General features: G+C 40.5%; 2 protein-coding genes across 2 annotated transcripts; one reads left to right on the forward strand and one right to left on the reverse strand.

Annotated features, from left to right (window-relative positions):
* On the forward strand, positions 1-11,740 carry kpna1 (karyopherin alpha 1 (importin alpha 5)). The gene is made up of 15 exons (XM_049566080.1): positions 1-13; positions 3,234-3,365; positions 4,139-4,272; positions 4,382-4,495; positions 4,622-4,721; positions 5,042-5,136; positions 6,137-6,268; positions 6,473-6,561; positions 6,672-6,771; positions 6,969-7,132; positions 7,619-7,697; positions 8,107-8,232; positions 8,326-8,453; positions 8,789-8,964; positions 9,718-11,740. The coding sequence occupies exons 1-15, from the start codon at positions 1-3 to the stop codon at positions 9,903-9,905; spliced, it is 1,770 nt and encodes a 589-aa protein (XP_049422037.1). The 3' UTR covers positions 9,906-11,740.
* A 1,391-nt stretch (positions 11,741-13,131) lies between these two features.
* Positions 13,132-16,295, reverse strand: fam162a (family with sequence similarity 162 member A). The gene is made up of 5 exons (XM_049564964.1): positions 16,145-16,295; positions 14,867-14,971; positions 14,345-14,456; positions 13,793-13,901; positions 13,132-13,639 (listed from the first exon to the last, which is right to left on the reverse strand). The coding sequence occupies exons 1-5, from the start codon at positions 16,185-16,187 to the stop codon at positions 13,523-13,525; spliced, it is 486 nt and encodes a 161-aa protein (XP_049420921.1). The 5' UTR covers positions 16,188-16,295; the 3' UTR covers positions 13,132-13,522.
* Positions 16,296-18,517: the final 2,222 nt, after the last annotated feature.

Raw genomic sequence — 18,517 nt, forward strand, 5'->3', positions numbered from 1 at the left:
ATGGCAGGTCTCAGTGCGATAGCTGAAGTCCATGGTGTAGAGGGTGAAGAGGAAGGGAGAGGACAGTCCCCTGCGGGGCCCCAGTATTGCTGACCACTCTGTCTGACACACAGCGTTGCAAGTGCACATACTGTGGTCTGCCAGTCAAGTAGTCTACAATCCAGGACACCAGGGGGGCATCCACCTGCATTGCTGTCAGCTTGTCACCCAGTAGAGCTGAACGTATGGTGTTGAACGCACTAGAGAAGTCAAAAAACATGACCCTCACAGTGCTCGCCGGCTTATCCAGATGGGTGTAGACACGGTTGAGCAGGTAGATGATGGCGTCCTCAACTCCAAGTCGGGGCTGATAGGCGAACTGGAGGGGGTCCAAAAGTGGCTTGACCATGGGCCGGAGCTGCTCCAAGACGAGTCTCTCCAGGTCAATGCCACGGGTCTGTAGTTATTATTGCATTTATTTTCATGTGTTATATTTTATTTATATATTTATTTGAATAATTATTTTACTAATAATACTTATGATTATGATAATGATGATGATGATGATTATTATTATTATTATCAAATAAGGTAAAGTGAAAATAAGACCCTACTGATGAGTTTAAGTTCACACGGGGCAGCACTATAAATACATAGTGAAATTCAATTCAATTCATACTTTATTAAAGACACATCTCAAGGAGAGGTCCATAGCACAGAGCAAGACAAACAACATACACAATTTAAAAAAGATAACAACAATACACAATAAAACAGTGATGTACAGAAAATATAAGAGTCACACACAAGTGTACAGGCAAGATCGCCAGTGACTCCACATCTTAGACGTGAACCTGACTGGGCTGAGTGCAGGGTCAATTAGGCATGAAATAATACAATTTAATGAGTTCGATATTCTACATATGAATCTATACATCAGATTCCGTATCACTGCAGCACAGGTAGGGACCCCAATACTAGCAAACATATGACTTGCACTGCAGCTTCTTGGAGCCTTAAGCAGCAACCTCATGCAATCATTGTAAGCCACAGTGAGTCTCTGCATGCTGCTTTTCTTGTATCGACACCACAAGCGGGCAGTATAAAGAGAAGTACAGAATGCTTTAAACAGACAAATCTTTATATCCACTGAGCACATGCTGAATTTGCGCAACAGCATGTTTGCTTGAGCATACATTTTTCGACATTGTCTATGAATATCCTTGTCATCAGAGAGATCATTTGTCATGTAGTGACCGAGATATTTCACCTCATCACACTGAGTCTGACAGAAAAAAATCAGGAAAGATTCATCGTCTGTCTTCCCTACTACGGACAATCATCACATTGCTTTTCTTTGCATTATACTTAATGTCACATTCAGTACCATACTGTGAACATATCCTCAGCAGGTGCTGGAGACCAGCACTATATGGACAAAAGATAACAAGATCATCAGCATACATTAAGTGATGGATGAGAGTATCTCCTACCATGCAAAAAATGAAAAATAAATAAAATAAAATATTAAAAAATATACAAAAAAATGCAATAATAATAATAATATAATAATTGTTATTATTATATTATTATTATTATTATCTTATTATCATCATCATTATTATTATTATCATTGCATTTATTTTTATTTTATATATATGTATATATATGTATATATACTTAAGATTTTATTTTATTTATTTTTTAATTAATTTAATTTATTTTGTAAATGCGATAATAATAAACAATAATTTAAATTTTTTTTTATATTTGTTATATTTTATTTATATACTATTTGAATACTATTTTTATTATTACTATTATTAATAATAAATAAGATAAAGTAACAAGATGCAAGATAGATGGGATGACATCAAATTATGAAATATAATAGAACATACTATATAATATAGCACCATATACATATATAACAAATATGTCTGTGATCGGAAGATAAAAGTGACCATATATTTTATTGTACAAGTTATTTCAACAGACAGACCCTGTTCTCAGAAGTGACACAGAGAAACAAAACATGGCATTGCAGCAAGGTTTTTAGTATGAATGTAGACAGGTTTTGATATTAGTTTATGGATGATGTTCATACCAGCTCTCAAAGCTCTTAAATTATGATGTACAACACAATAACATGAAGGAAAAGTAGGACAAATGGGTGTTATTTGAAGTAAGTTTGTGTTGCCTGTGTGTATTGTGATAAGTGCTGAGGGGTCAGACAAAGGTTAAAGCATTATTTGACCCTGAATGCCAGCAGTCATCACCTGCACAAAAAAAATCTAACATGAAGTAAGGATACAATAATAAAACTGTTTAAAAAAATGATAAAAAAATAATAACTACTACTAATAATAACCATGGGCGGCACGGTGGTTTGGTGGTTAGCACCGTTGCCTCACAGCAAGAGGGTTGCCGGTTCGATCCCGGGAGTTTGCATGTTCTCCCCTGTGTCAGCGTGGGTTCTCTCCGGGCACTCCAGCTTCCTCCCACAGTCCAAAGACATGCAGATTGGGGACTAGGTTAATTGGTAACTCTAAATTGTCCGTGAGCGTGAATGGTTGTTTGTCTCTATGTGTCAGCCCTGCGATAGTCTGGCGACCTGTCCAGGGTGTACCCTGCCTCTCGCCCGATGTCAGCTGGGATAGGCTCCAGCCCCCCCGCGACCCTCAAGAGGATGAAGCAGTTAGATGAATGAATGAATGAATGAATAATAACCATCATCGTAGTGATCATAAGTGTACTGTACAGTAGATTACTTTAAAGATTAGGCTATATGATGATAATGAACAAAGGAGGTGTTATAATGATTATAATAAAGATTATTGTGATGCTTTGTGTGTGTGACATCCCTGCTGGTTGTGCTCATGTGGGCATCCGTCATATATTGTTGTCTGCAGCTGTACAGATGAGCCCCCTATCAAACTTAGGACCGCTGGCGCCCATGTGTCTGGTCCACTGTTAATGGCTCATCAAAATGTTGGTCACCTTAGACGCCAGTGCCTGCCCTCACCATGACCCCTTCACTGATGTTGCCGCATGCTGCGTATATTCCTGCGGCGGATAAATCTTGACATAAAGTCTGCACCCAGTATTGCTACGCAGCTCGTGAGTCAAATATGAATTATGTGTGTTGATTGTATTCTGCATATTGTCAATGGTGTATCGCATATTTTATGAAAAAGATGGAGGCTAGTTTGCAGTCATTTACAAAGCAGAAGCTTCGCGTGGGTGGGGCGGAGGGTCGACGGGAGTGAGGGGGAGTCTTGCGGTGGGTGGGTTTGATATCACGCATGCGCAGTACCATACCGGCGACGGCTGTACAAACGGTGGCCTAGCGAATAACAAGGGGATTACAGAGCCCAATTTGACAGGTCAGTTCACAACAAATACATGTATGTAGGAGTCGATTCCTACTGAGTCCTTATAATCTGACGCTAATTTAATTCCCAATTTCAGCAACATTTGAAAGACACTGGGTTGTCGCGTGAGCTAACGTTACAAAACAGAGCCAACGTTCGCTAATACAGCTAGCCCCTGTTAGCTAGCTAGCTCTCGGCAGTAGATTGTGCTAACAACGGCTATGACATTAGCTAGCTGACAAAGTGTTGCCCTCCTGTGTCCTTTTCCTTGACTAATTTAATAATGTGTTGTGCTTTGCTTGTTTGTGAATCGATAAGGAAGCAGCGCACCTGATAATTAGATAATGATATGTTCGGTTGGTTATTATTCAGTCAAGACACAGGAAGCTAACCTGCTATCGATAGCTAGCTAGTATCCTTAGATGCCCTATTTTGTTGAGCTGTGTTTGAAGAAAAGATGATACCTTATTTAGCTATGTACTACAGTTGACGCTTACATACGGTCGTTTTGCATTAGTTACTCAGTTATAGTCAATGAATGTTTTGGTAATTGTTATAATTAACACATGCAGAAAATTAGTGAAGGGTGCCCTGCTTTCAGCTAACTCTAATACACTTAGGCTAAAGATGCATAACGTTATATTGATGCATTGTCAATCGGTGGGGTACACTAGGATTTGGCCATTTGTCAGCGTAATACTCAGCTCCTGAACGGGAAATTAAAAGTTTCTATGCAAACCTTATTTAAGTCTGTCTAGATAACATACGTTTCTGCATATCTCTAGGCTACACAATGAGTCAGGGTAAGGACAATGCACGACTTAAGAGCTACAAAAACAAGTCCCTCAACACAGATGAAATGAGAAGAAGGAGGGAAGAGGAAGGCCTACAGCTACGCAAACAGAAAAAGGATGAACAGGTGAGCAAAAAGTGGAGGTAGTAATTTAGACCTACCCATTAAAGAATGAGTTTTAATATGTAATATTGTGGCCTAAAATCATCGATATATATATATTATTCTGTTGTAGCTCTTTAAGAGGAGGAATGTTGCCACAGTGGAAGATGATGGCCTCCCAGAGGATGATGGGATGGCAGATAGTGGCTACCTGGAGTCCCAGGCTAACAACATGGATCCACTCACGGTAAAAACAGACACAAAAATATTCCTGCTGTCCATCGAAATGCAGGACTGTATTTTATTATACTTGTGAAATTGGATGTGGCAGCATTTTGTTTGTGTTAAATCAGATCTTCTCTGTGCTGTACAGGGTGGGGTGATCTCTGAAGACATGACTCAAATGATCTTCTCCAGTACACCTGAGCAGCAGCTAATAGGCACTCAGCGCTTTAGGAAACTCCTTTCCAAAGGTAAGGGTGCCGTAGAGGGCTATTATCCCTATGGATACCTAAGGGCTGGATGACAGTGTATAATTTTCCATGCCTTTTGCACGCATACATAAACAGTAAATCAGTTACACAGACAGCATTTTCAAGAAAAGTATTTGCCACTCCAGCTTGTCTTTGTTTTAGCAATGAAATACTTACTTTCACCTTGACTAAAATTCAGTTAGACTGTGAAAGGACCTTTAATCATATAATTTGGAATGATTGTGTAAATATTTTAAACTATTCATATGAACATAATGTTATGATAAGTATTGCTTTATTGTCTTTATTGTCTTGCACAGAGCCCAACCCACCCATCGATGAAGTCATTGCCACTCCAGGGGTGGTGGAGCGCTTTGTTGAATTCCTGAAGAGGAGAGAAAACTGCACATTGCAGGTATATTTCCTCAGTATGTTTTAATATAAAACAATAACAGTAAGTTCTGACCAAGTCATTTCTTCAAACAAAAGGCATTCCTTTAGTGCTAATGAAGAATACATCAGCACAAATGAAGAGTACATCAGTGCTGGGAATTTTAATTATGCATGTATCACTCCACTTTACAGGTGTCCTAAAATGTTAAATGCATTAAACTTTAATTAACCTTCATTAACTGTTGGCATAACAAACTTAACAATGCAAAGATTAAACACACATACACAAATAACATCCGCGTTGAAATATGATTTGTCAGAAGAGCACAAACAAAAGGAAAGAAGCCTGGACACTTCACTGCAACCCACCAGGTGTGCTCACATGACATCAGCTGATGTCGTAATGGTTCTGTCTGGTCAGCTGTTTACATGCTGGAATCGCACATGCCACCAAAGCAACTGTCAACAGACTCTTTTTTTACTGGTTGCGCAATAAATGGAAACACACAGATAAATACACATGAAACGAAGTTGCTGGCCTGCAGTAATATGTAGACTTGCATGAATTTTAATGTGTTGCTTGGCAACAGTCCAATCCCAGTTCAGTTGCAGACCTGTTTGTGTTAATAGAGCCAAGCAAATGATCAAATAAACAAACAAATCATAATCCGGTGTTGCTTATTACTGTTAACTAATATTTGGCACTTGTAGAACTGTTGTTTTGAAGGCAGTGTCACATTCAAGGTCATGTTGTTGTACTGGATCTCAGCATGTTCGTGGTTATCGGTCCCTCTGGTGTGGTATTGCTGAAATAACGGTGCAGGTGTGCACAAGCTGACTAAGCTGGGAACGCTTGAAGCTGCTTTATTTTTCTTGGTTGCTCTTGTCTGTTACAAACTCTTCATGCACTAACATCAGTATCAAACACTGCAAGTGTTGTATGTGTGATGCAGATGGAGAACTGTTAGTTTAAATTCTAACTTGAGTGATCAGTACTTAATAAAACCATTTTATTGTTTCAGTTTGAGGCTGCATGGGTGTTGACCAACATTGCATCAGGTACATCCCATCAGACTCGGGTGGTAATCCAGGCAGGAGCTGTGCCCATTTTCATAGAGATGCTTAGCTCGGATTTCGAAGACGTACAGGAACAGGTAGGGAGGATTCAGTTACACCAGTGATTTTTCTGGTCATCACTTCCTTCTGTTCGCTAATTGTACCCTCACTATCAGTTGCTTGAACTTATCTAATTATGTGTTAATTATGACTTTGATGTAAACAACAACATAGATTTTGTTAGCCTGCCTTGATTTTAATTTTGTTCATTGACTGATCTGATTAATTGCTTTGTACATCAGGCAGTGTGGGCCTTGGGAAACATAGCAGGAGATAGCACAGAATGCAGAGACTTTGTCATAGACTGCAACATTCTTCCTTCCCTGGTGCAGTAAGTAACAACTAAAAGCCACATGACGTCCTCCTGAATCTTCTTATAACACATGAGTATAAAGGGCAACTTTGATGCTGTATCCTCAGTAGAACATGCTCCTTCTGCAGGTTATTGGCCAAACAGAATCGTCTAACGATGATGAGGAATGCAGTGTGGGCGCTCTCAAACCTGTGTAGAGGAAAGAACCCACCTCCAGACTTCACTAAGGTAATTTGCCAAGATAAACACATCACTATGGCAACAGCACACCTCGCACATTGCCTAAGTACATCATATCTCACTTTTCAAGGTCACAAGCTGCAGGAAGTTGCTTATATCTAAACTGGAAAACAGCCGCTCCCATTAAACTTAACATCAACATGTTTACCTAACCGTCCCACCACATCTCTTATTTTTCCCCCCAGGTGTCCCCGTGTCTCAGTGTGCTGTCTTGGCTGCTGTTCGTCAATGACACAGACATCCTGGCCGATGCATGCTGGGCACTTTCCTACCTATCTGATGGCCCCAATGACAAAATCCAGGCTGTTATCGACTCAGGAGTCTGTCGCAGGCTGGTGGAGTTGCTGATGTAAGGCTTTAAACTCATACTTCCAATTCTAAAACATTACATGACTAAGATGTTTAGTGTTGGAGATGAGCGATGTTCTCACTCAGACAGTTGCAGAATCTCCCATGTGTACCACTTGTCACCACTACATTGGGTGTGACAGTCCACATGTGGGTGTGTTGTGAATGTTCCCAGACAGTATTTGAGTTTGAGTAATGCATTACTGGCTGTGACAAACTGAAAAAGTCAGGAGAGGATCCACCACACTCCAAAAATGTCCCATTAGTATTTCCATTTGGAAAAGACTGTCGAGCTGCTACAGCAAAAAGTAAAGTTTAACATTTATTTCTACCATCCTGAGACTGGAGGGCAGTTAGTTTTTAAAAGACAATTGTATCAGTTTCAAAAAGGATGTTTTCTTCCTGTGATACGGTACATTCTTTACAAAATGTAAGTTTCAGAAACAACATCTGAGTGATCCATCGTTAAAATTCTGCTTTGTTCCAGGCACTCTGATTATAAGGTGGTGTCCCCTGCACTGCGAGCCGTTGGGAACATAGTCACTGGAGATGATCTGCAGACACAGGTAATTGCAACGTCATGTATACACACAAAGTTCAGGGTTTTCATTATCCTGTAATTACTCTTTTTAACACCAAAAGTGCCACTCAAAGTGCCTTGATGCACTGGTAGCGAGGCCTCTGTACAAGGGGCCAGCTGCTGCTCAGTTTAAACGCTGTCAGCTCAAAACAGTGTGCTGCGTCTCCCTTGCCTAGTTTGGACACTCTAATAGAAAACAATACAATCAAACTGATGCTGTCACTGATGCTCACTCGCTCACATTCAGTTGGGACATGGTAAGCTGAATGAAAATCTTTATTGTTGTGTGGCGTCATCAATAGAAACCCTGATAAATTTATACTTCTTTGAAGAAGTAATTAAATACTTATAGATGAATATTTATGATTTTGTGTGTAATCTGTGTGGTTGCCTAGGTGATTCTGAACTGTTCAGCGCTGCAGTCTCTACTTCACCTCTTGAGTAGCCCTAAGGAGTCCATCAAGAAGGAAGCCTGCTGGACAATCTCCAACATCACCGCAGGCAACCGAGCACAAATACAGGTGCCTGGCACCAGAATAACTTGGAAAGTTGAGGTTGAAAAGTCAACATGAGCACTTCCTCATCTAATCCAGTCTTTTTTTTCTTCTTTTTAGATGGTGATAGATGCGAATCTTCTGCCCCCTCTCATCACAATCCTGCAGGTAGCAGAGTTTCGCACAAGGAAGGAGGCGGCGTGGGCCATTACCAACGCCACCTCGGGGGGCTCTGCAGAGCAAATTAGGTAAGACCACTGAAACAGTTTAACATGCAGTGTACAGCCATTGACAAGTGGCTTTTTCACACAGCGCACACAGCATGCTTTGCAAAATGATGGAAGGAAATGTGAACTAGACAACACGAAATAACTAATACCTTTAATTACACTATTATATTTCACCTAAGGTAGTAAGGAATCTTTCCTTCAGCTCGTATAATGACTGTGGTGCAGTTTTATCCTTTAATGCAGTGTGTGTGGTTTATCTTGCTTTGTATTCATGGTTGAGGCAAAGACAATTATCTGCCTGAATGAGTAATAAAATATCAAATCTGTATCTGCGTGTGTGCTGCCCCCTGCAGGCACCTTGTGGATCTTGGCTGTATAAAACCCCTGTGTGACCTGCTAACACTTATGGACTCCAAAATAGTTCAGGTGGCTCTAAATGGCCTCGAGAACATCCTACGACTGGGAGAACTGGAGGCCAAGAGGGGAGGAGGCATCAACCCTTACTGTGCACTCATTGAAGAGGCCTATGGTAATTGTATATGCACACACAATTACATTGATTGCATTTGTGCTGCTTACATTTAATCATGTTTAAATTAAAAAAAAATATGAGAAGTCCGTTGAAACTCTTGGTGGACAGAGTTGGTGACAGTGACATTCAATAATACAGTAAACAAGCCAAGTTAGCCCTCTGAGCTAATGCTTGCTAACAACATTAAAGACGGATTGAAAATCTGCAACAATATTTTTTGTTGACACTAGATACGAAACAAAAGCCAGAGACTGTATTCTATTAAGTTGTTGCGAACTGTAAACTCACCACTTGGGCAGAATTCAGGGGATAACATCATCTTGTAGCCTGACCAAAGTCGTTCTTCCTCCGGGCAGTTGCCTCCAATTTTTACTCCGACTCACCCTGGGTCTGGATCTGCAGCTGCCTGTACCAGAGAGCAGCGTAAAGCGAGGAGTGCTCACTCTGCAGCTGCACCTGGGGACCAAAACCCAGGAGAACACCACAAACTAACTGACAAAAGGGAAAATAAAAGAGACTGCTCATCTTGATGAATCTCAGATGACTTTGGGGTCTCCAACTGATGATGATGATGAAGATTTGACTTTCAGGGGGTAGCCCTAGCAAAGATGTTTAATTTATATTAAAGAGAAAACCAGCAATCCTCACATTTGAGATGCTGGAAATATTAGAGGGTCAAACCTGACCTGAGCTGTCAGTTATTTTAATTGCTTGCAGTTTATTGACCCAACACTACCTCCCTTCCTTCAGGTCTGGACAAATTGGAGTTCCTGCAGGGCCACGAGAACCAGGAAATCTACCAGAAAGCCTTCGACCTGATTGAGCGCTACTTCAACACTGAAGACGAGGACCCATCTCTGGCTCCAGCCGTCGACCTGCAGCAGCAGCAGTTCCTCTTCCAGCAGTGCGAGGCCCCGATGGAAGGCTTCCAGCTATAATGCTAAATCCTCCCTCCCCATGTTCTCCACCTTCATCCTCACCTCTGCCCGTTTATCTCTGCCCACTGCCACGATCAAGGGTTAACAAACCTCGGCTCCCCCTCCTTTTTTCCCCTCCTCATTGTCAGAGAGATTGATTTAATCATTATCATGATTATGAAACATGTAACATTACAGGAGCACGTGTGTGTGCATACGTCCAACGTGGGTCAAGTTCTGCAGTCTTGTCAGCCAGTTCGTGAAGGTTTCACTCATCATTCTGTCTTGCGCCGAGCTCACCTCTGCGCCTGAACCCCACCTACCTGCTCAGGCCCCGGTGTCTCCTAACAGACAGATTATCCCCGCAACACCACCCTCGTCGCCCTTTTTTGGATTTCCTCTGCTCATCCCAGATAAAGAGCACTTCCCCATGTTCCCGTAGGATTGACGGTCCCTATCTCTGATTAAGTGGGAGTTCGTAGGACTGCACAGCTTGTCTGATTGAAGCATTAATGACTCACAAGACAGACAAACGTGGACGTGATTTTTACCCCCCCTTCTACACATACACATAGAGAAGAATGATCTAACCTAAACACTGGACTGACCATGAGACGCTGACCACGTTTGACCGTGGTCTTTGGACTGAACTGCCCACACTGGGGCCATGTGGCCAGTCCCAACCCAAGGACTCAACTGACCTCTACGAAAGGCACTTAAACGACTCAAAAATGGTGGTTGAAATCCCTCGCCTCCTCTCTCCGGCCATTGGATATGTGACCACAGATGGACAAATTCGGAACCTGACTGTGTCGCTGAGGGGTGGAGCTTGTCGGTGACAAACCAGGCTGCTTTGCGCTCCCTCCAGAATCTCATATCATGCATTCCTTTATCCATTAATGGGACTTTCCACCTGCACAGGCTTCATCCTGAAGAGTTTAGACTGCCTCTGGTGTGATGTGAATAACCCCATGGATCCATGGGAATTGGAGTCTTCCCTCGCACTGAGACAATTAGACAGACTTGGACGAGACAAAACAGACTATTTAACCCTGGGATCTGTCCAGCAGCAGACCCAGTGGGAATTTTTATTATCTTACCATAATTTCATTTCATTTGCAGCACTTTAGTTCAGGACTGATGCCTGCTCTTTGAGAATATACCGTAGTTTTTAAGTATTTAATTGGTTGACGACACGGCTCTTCCCTCCTCAGGAAGCAAGGCCTAAAGAGGTGTGGTCTGAATCCTCGGTCCCCTTCTGGTATGACGAAGGATTACAATGTTCTTTACTGTTTACCCTTCCCACAAAGGGACTCAAGCAGATTGTGGACTGAATCTGTTAGCACACTAATTACAATCAGTAGTTGAAGCTGCCTCAGCGAATCTAGAAGAACTGTATTGTGACACAGGAAATCAGACTCTCGGAAAAAAATTCAGTTTAGCTGTGAGCAGTCTAAATGTCTTTCCAACATGTTCAGGTAGTATCTCCCAATCTGATCATGCCAAATCATCGACACATACGTCAGCTATTTGGTCTGAAGTTGGTCTTTTGTAAAAAACAATGTTTTTTTTAGTTGGGGTTAGCATCTGCCATGTCGCTGATGGTGCCATAATCCTTACTCTACAGGACTCCTTCCAGATAATTTCAACAAAAATCCAGACACAAACTTGAACATACTGGAGATAACCTTAGTTAGCGAAACTGAATGTTTGTTTACCAAGTCCTATTAACATTGCTTACTTTTATGAAAATCTCTGCAGGAGATGACCAGCTCTACATGTTGATTACTGTTTATTGTATTGAGTTTGTGCAACTGTCCCCTGTTATGCCATTTGCATAAAAGCTGTTTCATGAACCACAGTGTAAGTGAATCAGTTTCATTGTAGTCTGTGGAAAGGGTCGATCTTTCTGGGAAGCATTTTCTTTAATCAAATTACTGCCATACTAGGGCTGGGCGATACAACGACTATGTAAGACATATCAGTTTATTTTCAAGCAAGATTTAAATTTAGACACCGTCCATATTGATACAGGGTCAAATTGCGTTACATAATGCGTACCAGTGTGCATCTCTCGTCTTACACTCAGAGACACAGAGCTGCTACTGTGTTTAATCTGTCTGTTAATTAGTCTACAGTGCCACATTGGTCTACATGTCGCATTTGCTACACCAAGTCAGTCTGTGAGATGAATGAAATGACCGCAACAGCACACGTGCAATCCAGCGCTGTGCTGCTAGTTTATGTGTGAGGTAGATCATAGTGCATCGCCACTTCTCTTGGTAGTTGTAGTCTATTTTGTTACATAGAGATGACGCCTGAATGCAGGCGACAGATCTGTTTAAAAAATGCAGACAACACAAATGTTTCATAGCGTCTCTTGCTCCTTTCCTCCCTCAGCGTCTCTGTTGATGCTGTGTGCATAAATAAAATTAATAGCCTAAATAAATAAGAATATTTAAATCATTTTCCAGCACTAGACTCATTTGAAAGGCCACGGAAAACGATTTTTTAACTCCCCTCACGTTAGTTTGGTGTCCTGTGCTGCAAATCTTTAAACCTCTGTAGCTCCAGTGCTTTGTGCAAATAGCCCTGCTATTTATTTTATGTAATTTTCATTTGCATGTTGTGCAGCTGTATATTTTCAAAAAGGGGGAAAAAATCCCTCTTTGTATTTCATTTTGATCACAGACTGGTTTTTTTTAAGTGTTAGGTGACGTGCAACTGAAAACACGTAGCCCCTTTGGTAGAAAATACCAAGATATATATTGTGTATCGTCATTCAGCCTGTAAATACAGAGATCACCCAGCCCTATGCCATACGGCTTAAGAAGTGTATTATCTCTGTACAAGGCAGCAACTAATGCTTATTTTCATTATCAGCTAATCACTTGGTTGCTGAAGAGTGAAAAATAACTGACTCAGACTTTTGGCTTTGGAGTCACAGTTTATACGAAACCAGATCAGGTCATAAGATCAGATGGGAATTCCCAAGAGGCAGTATTTTATTGAATTTTTTTTTTTTTTTTTTTGGTGCTGACTATATACAAACATCGATGTGACATCAGTCATTAAAAACCAGCCTTATTACATTAATATGCGGACAAGACAGACCCATGAGCATGATGAATTACACCTGATCCACTTACTGACGGTCTCTTAAGAAGAGTGTTTGAAACCCTTGAGGGCTGAGCTGTCTTCACAAGGCAGACTCAGGCAAATTTAAAAACAGGACACCTAAGGCATATTGTTGGAGAGTTTGAGAGGTATATATTAAAAGTTTACTAGAAGCATTGAAAAAGAACTTGATTGGTGCACCCGTTCAACTGATTCTCCTGAGAAAATCACGCATCTGTGTAATGCCAAGAATTCATTATAAAGTCCTTAAACCTCCATCACAGTACAAAGTAAGTCATGCTCGTGTTCCTTGCCCTCCTCTAAAAACAGGTACCTCTATTTATTCAATTAAAAGATCACACCTTACATTGGATTTCAGAAATTATTAAATAATCCATTACTCTGCGTCAAGGTCACTCTCCATATTACGCATCAGTTGCTCTGATATCTTTCAGTGGCTGCAGGATGGGAGTGGGGAGCGCTGAAGATGTGGGAGCTGTACAGGGAATAGTCGTCTTCCATTACTGAGCCTTCTCAGACAGAGCAATAGCAGCTTCCTTCTCTTGTCTTTGCTCCTCCCTCCATCTTGCTTTCTTCTCCATGTTTTGACCAATCAGGGACTCGTGTCTGCCCACAGCCTGCGACACAATGAGACAAATTAAGAAGATCTTAGAGAAGTTCGTTCACAAGCACAAATTCAGTGCATTCAATTAAGATACCCCCCCTGTAAACAGATACTAGAGAAAAACAATGCACGCGCATACACAATGCAGGCAGCTTCTGTTACTCACCCGTTTGCCCAAGAACACCATCACCAGACAGGCCACTATTGTGGCCGCCATCATGATATAGCAGACTTTCACTCTGGCTTTGTTTCTGGCAGCATCAATCATCTCAAACCTGCGACACAGGCGGAGGCACAAATGGACGTCAGAGTAACCAGATACTTGAATGCTTTAAAATACAATATATTAATCAAGATGACATCCACCAACAGGTTTGTTGCTGTTTGTACGTTCAGGATAATATTAAAAGTAATGTGCATGTTCCTTTTTTTTATTCTGGGTCTCGCTGTGAGGCCTGCAGTTTGTATGCGTGACACTCAGGTCTATAATCAACGCAGCAGATCAGATAGGACCTCCACCCTGATTTCAGGAACAACAGCAATTACCTCCGGCCTTAAACAGACGCCTTGTTTGAAGCTGCAGCTGCCCACAGCAGCACTGCCGCTCATGCACATCGGTAGCTCTGTTCTTCTGATGTATCTCAACTAAATCACACAAAGAGCCAATCAGGTGCGAGTGCGCTGGGAGGTCTGGTATAAACAGGAAGGCGCTACTTACGACACAAACTCTGGTATCTGGTCTGCCGTCTTGAACCGTCCCGACCAGAGAAGGATCTTCTTGTCCATATTTGAGGGTTTGTAGCCTGGGATTTTGAACCCGGCGCGAGGTGCTGCGTGAAAGAAAGGACTCATTAGGGAGAACAAACAAACAGTTTAAACCCACAAATCCACATCTTGAAGGAGAGAAGCAGAGAAGTTTACTTTCACAAGCTCCATCGCCCAAGCTGTAACCCCTCTTCCTGTGTCCCTCCTCCCTTTGGGACTTAAGAAAACTTTCACACACTTGCTATGGCAACAAGTGACGTGTAATGTCCAATACAGGCATGTTTAATATCTCTGAAAAAGATATCTTTCCTAAAACTTAAAGTGCTTTTAAGTAAACCAGTAACAATTTAGATGTAATTTGTGTTTGTATATATACAATATATCATATAATATTGTATATATGCACATCTTTTACACAAGTCCAAGTTTATTATGTGTTTAATGGTATTCTGGATTACAGGTGAAAAGAATTTACCTTGTGCTGGGACTGCAGGTGGTGGAGGCTCTGCTTTGGCCTCTTGTGGTTTACTGCACATCCCTCTATGGCTCCATGTTTCAGTCACCTGTCTGCACCTCTGACCTGTGGAGATATTTAAAATAAATACAATAATAATAATAATGATAATAATAATAAGAGCACAGTCTATTGTGGAGGAATCACAGCTGTGGGTGCAACTTTGATTTTTTTACACTGGGTACCCTGCTGAGTACTTTCTCAAATGAATCTTTTGGTGTATAAACTGTCCATCTCAATTTCTTTAAGTGGCTCCCTGAAGTTGTTTTGTGCAGAAAACAATCCAAAAACCAATGGGATTCAATCTCTCATCACATAAGACAAACAAAAAAGCAGATAATCATCACATCTGGGAGGCTACGACTGCAAAATATATGTGAAACGATTATCAAACAGCTGCAACTGCATATTCTAATCATCTAATATCATTTGATTTTATTTATTTTTTTTAAAAAAAGGTAATCATGAGATACACCTCTGCCCTATATTGGCTGAAACATATTATTATTTTAGATACTGGTTAACCTGCTGAGTACTTTCTCAAATGGTTTGTTTGGACTACAGATGCCCATCCCAATTTCTTCAAGCAACGTCCTGAAGTCGTTTGTTTGGTCAGCGAAACAATCCAAAAACCAGATAAGACAATTGCGTAATCACACAAGGCAAAGAAAAGCAGCAAGTCATCCTAACTAAGAGGCTGGGACCGATTTTAACCATCATCAAACAGTTGCAATAAACTAATTCATGCCAACATATCAAGACGAATAAACGGACATTAAAATGTAATACATGTTAACATGAGAGCCTGACCACACTGTCAAGAATGAGCTACCTACTTTCACAGTAAAATGGAGGTGTGTCAGGTTAACACAGTCTGGGAATATCATATAATAATAAAACAAAATAAGTGTGTTTGCTTGGGCAAAGTACTGCAGTGAGGCTTTAATTTATAATGGCGTGATTCAACCTGAACACGAAATACAGATGTCACAACACAGGAACTACCTTTAACTATTAACACCGCCCGTAAAGATTAAGGTGTACCAGACGAAGCACGAAGGGGGGGAGTAAAATAAAAAATATTATATTAGCTGGTGGTAAATGAGGTTTCTTTCACTACAGCCGCTAATTTAACGATACTTTTTTAACGTTAAGTTGCAAAATAACAAGTGCGACAAGAAACGCAGTCAGCCATTACAGGTCAGAAACTACACACAGGTTAAAATGAACAATACGAACCTATGAAGTTTCCGATGGAAAGACGAGACCTGAGGAAATTCATGTTTGTTTCTGTTAAAATAAACACAGCACTACGTGTCTATCGAGCCATTAAACCTCCATCGGCTGAAAGTCAACTAACTGAGCTCCAACCAGCTGCCTGTCAGGACCCCGTCACATAAGCATAGGTGTCTGTGCTGTGTGCCTGACCAGAAAACTAAACGGACACTTATTTATTTATTTAAACTTTCTTTTTTCAGTCATCATAAAATGATACAAAATATGGAAGAACACATTAATGAGAAAAATACAAAAAGGGTAAATAAATATTTAAAAATTAAAAAGTGGTTTTTAAAGGCACTGTAAATGACCATAGTCCTGATGACTCTCTGATTTGTCAGTCCTTTTAGTGTTTCAAAGTACAGTTTCAGTTCATGCTTAAAGTGGTGGATGTTACCAAAGATATAAAAACATAACCTCTGTCCTAATAATTTTTCCATCTCTTTTCTGCAAATCATTTTTAATGCAAAAACATGTTCAACCTCAGCCCATAAATGACCTGGTTAACTCCATCAGTGATATTTAGGGCTGCAACTAATGATTGTTTTCATTGTTGACTAATCTGTCAATTATCTCTTTGATTAGTCGACTAATCGTTTTATTGAAAAATGTGTTAAAATGTTGAAAAATGTCGGTCTGTCTCTCCTAAACCAAAAAATTATGTCATCTAATGTCTTGTTTCATACTCATGCCAAAGGGTTTTAGTTCACCGTCATGGGAGAGTGTGTAAAGCTGCCAATATTTGAAGGTGAGAAGCTGCAGTAAGAGTATTTTGGGGTACTTTTACAGTACTTTTCTGTGAAAAATGACTCAAACTGATTAGTTGACTACTAAAATAGTCACCGATTATTTTAATAGTCGATTAGTCATTGATTAGTCGACTAATCGTTGCAGCCCTAGTGACATTAACATCCAAAACCTTTCTACAGTTAAACAAAGACTTCACTGTCTCTAAAACCCAGTGAGCAGGTCAGAAAAGTAGGTCTTGTCATGGATCCAGAACTCAACTTTACAAGCCATATTACAAGTATCACAAGGACAGCTTTGTACCACCTAAAAAAATCCAAAGTTAGATCAATGTCATGATTCATGATTCAGTCAGATGCTGAAAAACTGGTTCATGCTTTCATCTCCCTCAGACTAGATTACTGTAACACCCCTCTTGCCGGACTCCCTAAAAAGATGAGACGGCCCCAACTTATTCAAATTGCTGCAGCCAGAATCATCACTGAGACAAGAAAAACACCAACAACAACAACATATTACTCCCATACTCAAAACACTTCACTGGCTTTGAAAATTGATTTCAAAATACTCCTCACTGTTCACAAAGCACCTAATGGTCTGGCTCCTCAATGCATCTCTGACCTGCTCACAGCCTACAAACCCCCCAGACCCCTCAGATCATCAGACACTGGTCTCCTAACGGTGCCCATGATCCAGAATAAATTTGCTGAAGGTGCATTCAGTCATCATGGCCTCACTCTTTGGAACAGACTGCCTGAGATTCTCTGCAACTGTGTAAATCCCTTAAAGATAAGCTTAAGAACCTACCTGTTCTCCCAGGCCTATGGATAGTTTGTGTCTCTATCTCTCTTTATCTTCCTCTCCTCTCCAGTGTTCTCTTTTGGGGATGTGTGATTGGGTACGTCTGTGCTGGTGGGTGGGCTGGGGATGAATCACTCTCAAGACTTCATTTGTTTTTATTCACACATGTTGCATGTACAAGCACATTGAGATTAGTATGTTAGAAATGTGTTATATATATATAAAATTTGATTTGATCTTGAACATCAATCCAGAAGAGTTTTACATAAATGCATTCATAAAGTAAATGTATATGTGTTTCTGTGTCAGTGTTTCAGAACACACAACATTCAGAAAGATCATGTCTATATTTTTTAAGTGATTTGTTGGATAGATTAATTATAGGAATTGTAAAATACACTTTACTAACCTTATCGTTAACAAAATATTTGTTATAGAAAGTCCAGATTGATTTCCAATTAATGTTCTCAAATTGACTACTCCAATAGTAGTTATATATATATATATATAGAGAGAGAGAGAGAGAGAGAGAGAGACAGAGAGAGTGACGGAGCTAAGAGGGCAGCATGAATATTGTTACAACAATAAATACAAGCAAATGAGTTACACAGTCACACACCTCAAAGAGCAAGCACAACATCCTGTTAAAATGCAACACACGCAAAATAATAATAATAATAATAATAATAATAATAATAATAATAATATTAATAGTGATAAACTAAAATAAAGCCAAATGAGCAAGGCACTGAACCCCCCAACCACTCGGGGCGCCTCACCAAGGGC

The sequence above is a fragment of the Epinephelus fuscoguttatus genome, linkage group LG21, assembly GCF_011397635.1.
Source record: "Epinephelus fuscoguttatus linkage group LG21, E.fuscoguttatus.final_Chr_v1".
Taxonomy (NCBI): domain Eukaryota; kingdom Metazoa; phylum Chordata; class Actinopteri; order Perciformes; family Serranidae; genus Epinephelus; species Epinephelus fuscoguttatus.

Coding starts and splice junctions, on each gene's coding strand:
- kpna1 (XM_049566080.1), top strand. Junction 6,562..6,671: donor ATTCTTCCTTCCCTGGTGCA/GTAAGTAACAAC, acceptor CTCCTTCTGCAG/GTTATTGGCCAAACAGAATC. Junction 8,454..8,788: donor GGCTCTGCAGAGCAAATTAG/GTAAGACCACTG, acceptor TGCCCCCTGCAG/GCACCTTGTGGATCTTGGCT.
- fam162a (XM_049564964.1), bottom strand. CDS start 16,187: ATGAATTTCCTCAGGTCTCGTCTTTCCATCGGAAACTTCATAG. Junction 14,972..16,144: donor TTCCATCGGAAACTTCATAG/GTTCGTATTGTT, acceptor ATATCTCCACAG/GTCAGAGGTGCAGACAGGTG. Junction 13,902..14,344: donor CAGATACCAGAGTTTGTGTC/GTAAGTAGCGCC, acceptor CCTGTGTCGCAG/GTTTGAGATGATTGATGCTG.